This window comes from Nematolebias whitei, chromosome 6, assembly GCF_014905685.2.
Source record: "Nematolebias whitei isolate Nwh7 chromosome 6, NemWhi1, whole genome shotgun sequence".
Classification (NCBI taxonomy): domain Eukaryota; kingdom Metazoa; phylum Chordata; class Actinopteri; order Cyprinodontiformes; family Rivulidae; genus Nematolebias; species Nematolebias whitei.
The window spans coordinates 3848558-3854698 of record NC_056503.1 but is presented as its reverse complement, the minus strand read 5'-3'; the positions used below and the strand labels follow the sequence as shown (position 1 = coordinate 3854698).

The window sequence follows — 6141 nt, the reverse complement described above, 5'->3', positions numbered from 1 at the left end:
GTTTCTTTAAAAAAAGAAAGAAAGTGTCCAGAGGACCTGACTGAGAAGGATTGGTCCCGGTGCATGCTCAATAATCCAGGTAGAAAATCTTTAAAAAAGTCAAGTCAGGTCCTCTGGACGGGTTCAAAAAACAAAAAATTGTAGAAACGTTTCGTGTTTCACCCGAAAGACTTCATCAGTCTGAGGAGCTGCAATAAGCTCAGTCTTATAAATATCACCTTCTCACAGTTAGCAGTTGGAAATACTTGATCTTATAAGATACTGTGTATAATAATACAGTTGCCTCACAGCAATAAGGTCCTGGGTTCAATTCCCCATTTGGACCTGGGTTCTTTCTGTGTGGAGTTTGCATGTTCTCCTTGTGTTTGCATGGGTTTTCCTCCCCCAGTTCAAAACATGCATGTTAGGCTTCCTTCAGGCCCAGGCCTCCCTTGAAAACGAGATCTGTGACCTCAATGGGCTTTGCCTCATTAAATAAAAATTATTAAATAAATAGCTAAATCAGGGTTTCAAATTAAAATACCACAGTGTCAAAATGGCTGTAGGCCCTCTTCTTTCGACTGACACCTCTTTTAACCAACTGGTTGATGGAGGGTCTCTGTAAAGCCAACAGTGTCCACAGAGCGCCATGCCGTCTACAAGGACGACACTTTGTTGCCTACAGATCAAACCTACCATCTCTGACGCCGAGCCCGATGCTACTGACGTATCGCCAATCTATTTCCTGTCGCTGCAATACGCTCCATGAGAGGGCGAGTTATAAAACGGTCAACACATTAACGTTAGAATGTGCTGGTGCTCGTGTGCATTTGTGTGAGACGTAAGTTGACATTTTGTTTTGTAAAAAACTAAAGCATGATGAAACATGTCGAATACCATACCATACCATACCAATTTATTTATAAAGCACTTTAAACAGAGACAAAGCACACCAAAGTGCTGTACAGGGACAAACAGAACAAGCACAGCAACAGATTACATAACAGGACACCAAAAAGTAGAAACCAACAGAAACAATAATGGATAACAACAACAACCGCAACATGACCAACACAGTGTGATGCACACAGACTCAGCACAGGTCACAGAATAGAGAGGCAGGACATGTTACATCATGGAAACTTTACACCCAGCTGCTTTTTGATAATGCAAATACTTTTGTAAAAGAAATCACTGTTTGTAGACTTTTAGCTGTGTGTGTGTGTGTGTGTGTGTGTGTGTGTGTGTGTGTGTGGGGGGGGGGGTTATATGCTTTGCTGAGCATTCTGACAGTTTATGCATAACTTACTGTATTTCCATCAAGCTGACAGTTAGAGCTGTCATTTCTAACCCAAACCCGGTCCGGACCGACCCGGATTAGGGCCGGGTCGTTATAATGTGATTAATGGGCAGGCCGGGCCAGTTTTGGGCTTTTAATTAAGTCAAGATCAGCCGCCATCTAATTATATGATAACATGGCCTGCCATACATCCACCAGCCGCACGTGGCCACTTCACCGCGAGCTGACCGACCTTGAACGAGGTAAAAAGTTCATTTAAGCTTCAGATGGGACTTTAATTTGTTGAAATCAGGTCCCTCTTGTAAAGGAGTCCTCGAGGCTCAATGGGATTTACCGTCTAAATAAAGGTTGAATGAATACTGCCGGAAGCAATCCATCACCCAAATGGACATTCATTCAGCCGCTGCACTCGGCGGACGCGCGCGGCCGATGACCCAAACAGGTGAGATCCCAAAGCAGACGTGTGTCAGAGCTGTCCGCGTGTCTCAGTAATTCAGAAGAACGCAGCAGAAACAGGATTGAAATGACAAACACCTCTCAGCTCCGAATCTTCCGACGCCTTTATTCAGCTGCGCGTCTCCAACCGTTAATAACTCATTAAAACTATGTGTGTGGGGGGTCTGGGTTCAGATGTTTTTGGGCCTGAATGCAACTCTACTGACAGCGACTGTAGTTACAGAACACGACTCCTCCAGTTATCACTGGACGTCGACACATTCAGGCGTTACAGCCGTTTAATGTTGGGGTCCATTTGGAGACTCCAGATGGAGACTTCAGAGAATGCTTGGCCATACGCACAGAAAAATATGTCCAGAACATTTGATTCTTTGTGTCGCTATCAAATCTGAAACAGCAACAAGTAGGGCTTGGTTCTGTGGCCTCATTTAGCTCTCCAATCTCCATCCCTTCATGTGCATCCACCTTTAAAAATAATCTTGGGCATTTTGGGGAGACTGTTGAGAGGAACACGAGTTAATTAACTGGTTGTTAAATGCACGTTTAGTTGTTTAAGTTTAGTTGACTACAAATCAACTTGAACGTAAGCTTTTTCATTTTTGACAGGAAACCAACCGAGCTAATTCAAACATCAGGTGATTCAGACTAAAATTACATGTTAAATGTTTGAATCTTTAAAAGATATTTGCAGTAAAAACCGATTCTAGTCGCTGCTGATCGTGGTTCCACCTCCTGAATTTGTGATTTTCCAACCTGGCAGGGTCAGCCACTCAATCTTTAGGGTCTGGGCCGGATTTTAGCAGGGGCTTACAGGGGCTGCAGCCCAGGGCCCCGGCATTTCAGGGGCCCCGAAGGATGTTTTATGTTTTTGTGAATGGATAGTGTCAGAATTTAATCAATGACTATGATGATTTTGACAGCACTGATGAAAAATGTTCCAATTTGTTCTGGAAAACGACCATCTTGAATGCTTGCTTGTTATTGGTCCACTTTTGACGCATCTTACGCATTGGGGAGGAGCGTCAGGGAATATTATTTTACAATGGCAGACAACAGTGTTTGTGGTTCTAGTTCCTCCAGATAAGATGAATGCAGAAGTGTCATTAATAAATGGAAATCTGTATTTTGTTCTTCATATTTTTCAAGATGTTCTCTGTAAAAACCTTGGTATATATATATATATATATATATATATATATATATATATATATATAGTTATATATATATACAGTATTGACTCCAGCCCAGGGGCCCCCATCCTCCTAAATCCGGCCCTGTTTAGGGTGAACAAGTTTATACTAGGTAATTAATTAAAATAAATGCATACTGATTATTATTCGACTCATTGAAAAGGCTAGATCATTTTCAACAACCATCAAGGACTTTTTCTGCTGAAAGTTATACAGCAATATTTAATAAGCTGCAGAAACTGGGTCATTTTTTGTGGCAGCACTTTTCTCATCGAGCAGCACAAACTCAATCAATATGCCCAAATTTTGGACTTTAAAACACAAAATTTCCTCTTTTTAACCAAGACACGTGACCTTGGAATGTTTGAGCGTTCATTTTAAGTTCCTTGTTTTATCAAAACCCTCCTTGTAAAAGAATGGTGTTCCTGATTAGAGCAGATGATTGTGGATGTGTCCAACATGTGTCTCAGCAGTCACGGTGTTACTCAACACGTCCTGCTGCCAGGTTAGCTAAAGTACAGGACGACTGGAAACCTTCTGCTGAGAAAGGCAAAAACTGAGAAAATACACAACCATTCTCATAATCAAGCCCCTGTCTTGGGCCGCCTGCTTTGAGAGAGGGCCCAGTTTGTTCTTACGGTCCATGTGACAAGCTTAGCTCCCGTCTTGACTTTAGCATGCTAGCTCTAGCTCAAGTCGCTGCCTGCGTTTCTTACCGTGACGACATAAACCTCCGCTGCTGAGCCCCGCTGAGCAGCCCGCAGGCTCGGCATTGTAACCGTGGTTTGTACGCCTCAAGCCCGCTGCTGGTGTCACTGACACTCAGTATTCTGTGAGTGTGTTTCCTGCTGTATTTGCTAACGCTGCTCAGCAAGCCTCGTCGTAGGGCACAGGCCGCCATGGTTCTCTCTGCTGCGCCGCACACGCTGGGACTGATGCTGCCTTCAAGGACCTCGGTACAGTAGGAGCAGCGTAGACCGCCAGACAAACTACTCCGGGTTTCCGGCCGTATTGTACATGTTTCGTCTCAAACTCTGTCGTAACTTACTGACATCGATAACTGCTACCGAAATTGGACTGTAGTTGTTAAGTTATTACACTCACACGTCATCGTTGGCACGAAAGTTTCATGCAACGTTAACTAAACTTGCAGAAGACGGAGGCTTCAGTTTACGATGGGACTATGAATGCACCAAACGTGTTCGCGTGCGTTGACAGAAGCAACATTTAAGCTAAATATGAAACATGTACGTTTTTAACATACTGGATGAAAATCAGTATTTTACAAAAATATAAATACGAATAAACTATTTTTTTTTTGTTGAATTGGTCACGTGCGACAGACCGTGTCACATGATAGACTACGCTAAAAAAATGTTTTTAACTTTATTGGAAATAAACTGCAGAACAGTGCAGAGTGGAATGAGCGTCGTCAGGGGGTTACATACAATGAGGCAAATGTTTAGAATAACATGTTACACAAATACATTAAAGAAATTACATAATGTACAAGTTTTTATGGCTTTCGTATTGGTGGACTGTCTAATAGTTTTAATATACAGTATTGACCTGACCTCATTTTCAAAAATGTAAATACACTAAGTGGTTTTTGATCAGTGTAACGACATTTATGGCTGTACCATTTGACTAAATGTATGATAAGATTAATGATATAAAAATGTGTTGTTGTTTTTTTTAGCTGATGGGTAGCGGTCAGTAATGTGTTCAAAGCAAAGGGACAAATGTGGTTCAGTAGAAGTAGAAATCAGGATACATACAGTATCGTCCCATAGGTAGAGACGGGGCAAGACCAAAATAAGTGACAAACATATTCAAGGTGACCTTCAAAGAATGAGCAAGTTACATTTATATCCTTTTTTAAAGCGTTATAGAAAGATCTGTGAATGATTTTAAAGGATACTTCTTTTACTTTATTATTGATCATGTATTTGGTTGGTAAAGTCCAGATCCTTTTCCAGTTATCAATAAAGAAGTTTGCATTGATCATGTTTGAAGGGCATGTGTTCCCCTCACGTTTAAAAAAACGTTTGTTTGGAAGTCAGTCGATTACGACACTGGTACCTGTAAAATGAGTCCTCTTTCTGAACTCTTTCTTATTTCATATTGCTTTGTCATTAGCAGTTAAATCTTCAATGAACCTCACTTTGTTGGCTTTGAGGTATTCACTCTTTTTCGCCGTTCTCGACAGAAGGTGTCATGTAGGTCTGTTTGTAAAGTGGATGGTAGTTGTCCTGGGCCTGTTTGATGGTTCAATCCCCGGTTGGACCTGGGGCATTTCTGTGTGGAGTTTGCATGTTATTCTCATGCTTGCGTGGGTTTTCACTGGGTACTCCAGTTTCCTCCTGGTTAAATAAAGGGTAATAATAATGTCCCCTGGTATTGGTGGATAATGTCGATACCCTCTGTCATTTCCTGCTGTGAGCCAGGTATCATACCACAGCAAATGTTGAGAACATTGGCTTTGATGCAGTATCTTCTGAATTACCCTCATGGACGCCATGAAGTCTGTGGTTTCATCTCCGTTCAAACCTTTCAGTCTCGTTAAGCTTAGATTGCAATTCTATTATTTGTCGGTCATATCTTTCACTGGCACTTTTGACCTCTCTCACTTTCATATCAGTTTTTAGTGACTCAACTTCTGCAAAAGTGAAGTCAACGAATCTCGTCAAGGCTTCAATGCTCACCGTGTTCTTGGTACTCATGATCCAGGTTATCTGCTTGCTCATTAACTGTGGCAATAATGTAAAGTTTTTTTCTTTTGGCTTGAGTGGTGTATCAGGGGAAGATAAAGGCAGAGGTATAAGATCAGCATCTTGATTACCAGTGCGAGCATCAGAGTCTGTGTAGTCATGATCAGAAGACAGAGTGACGCAGATAGAACCTTTTGTATCGGTATCAAAGATTTCTGTTCAGCATCGGCAGCACTTCAGTGGGGGGTGCCGCAGGGGTCCATCCTCAGTCCCCTTCTCTTTTCTTTATACCTGCTGCCACTAGGTGCTGTTTTCCGCAATCATAACATACCCTTTCATTTCTACGCCGATGACTGTCAAATTTACTTCCCCCTGAGGCACAGAGGCACACGCTCTATTCAACCTCTTCTTGACTGCCTGGCTGACATCTGGGACTGGATGGCTTTAAACTTCTTACATTTCAACGAGAAGAAGTCTGAAGTCATCTTGTTCCATCCCAGTGGCA

The 6141-nt window shown here is 42.1% G+C and overlaps 1 protein-coding gene across 1 annotated transcript in view; it reads right to left on the bottom strand.

Annotated features, from left to right (window-relative positions):
• poldip2 (polymerase (DNA-directed), delta interacting protein 2) overlaps window positions 1–3879 on the bottom strand; it is a 13837-nt gene extending 9958 nt beyond the window's left edge. The window contains exon 1 of the mRNA XM_037678436.1: window positions 3642–3879. Coding sequence (XP_037534364.1) covers window positions 3642–3826 — 185 coding nt within the window. The 5' untranslated portion in view covers window positions 3827–3879. The remainder of the gene's footprint in view (window positions 1–3641) is intronic.
• Window positions 3880–6141: the final 2262 nt, after the last annotated feature.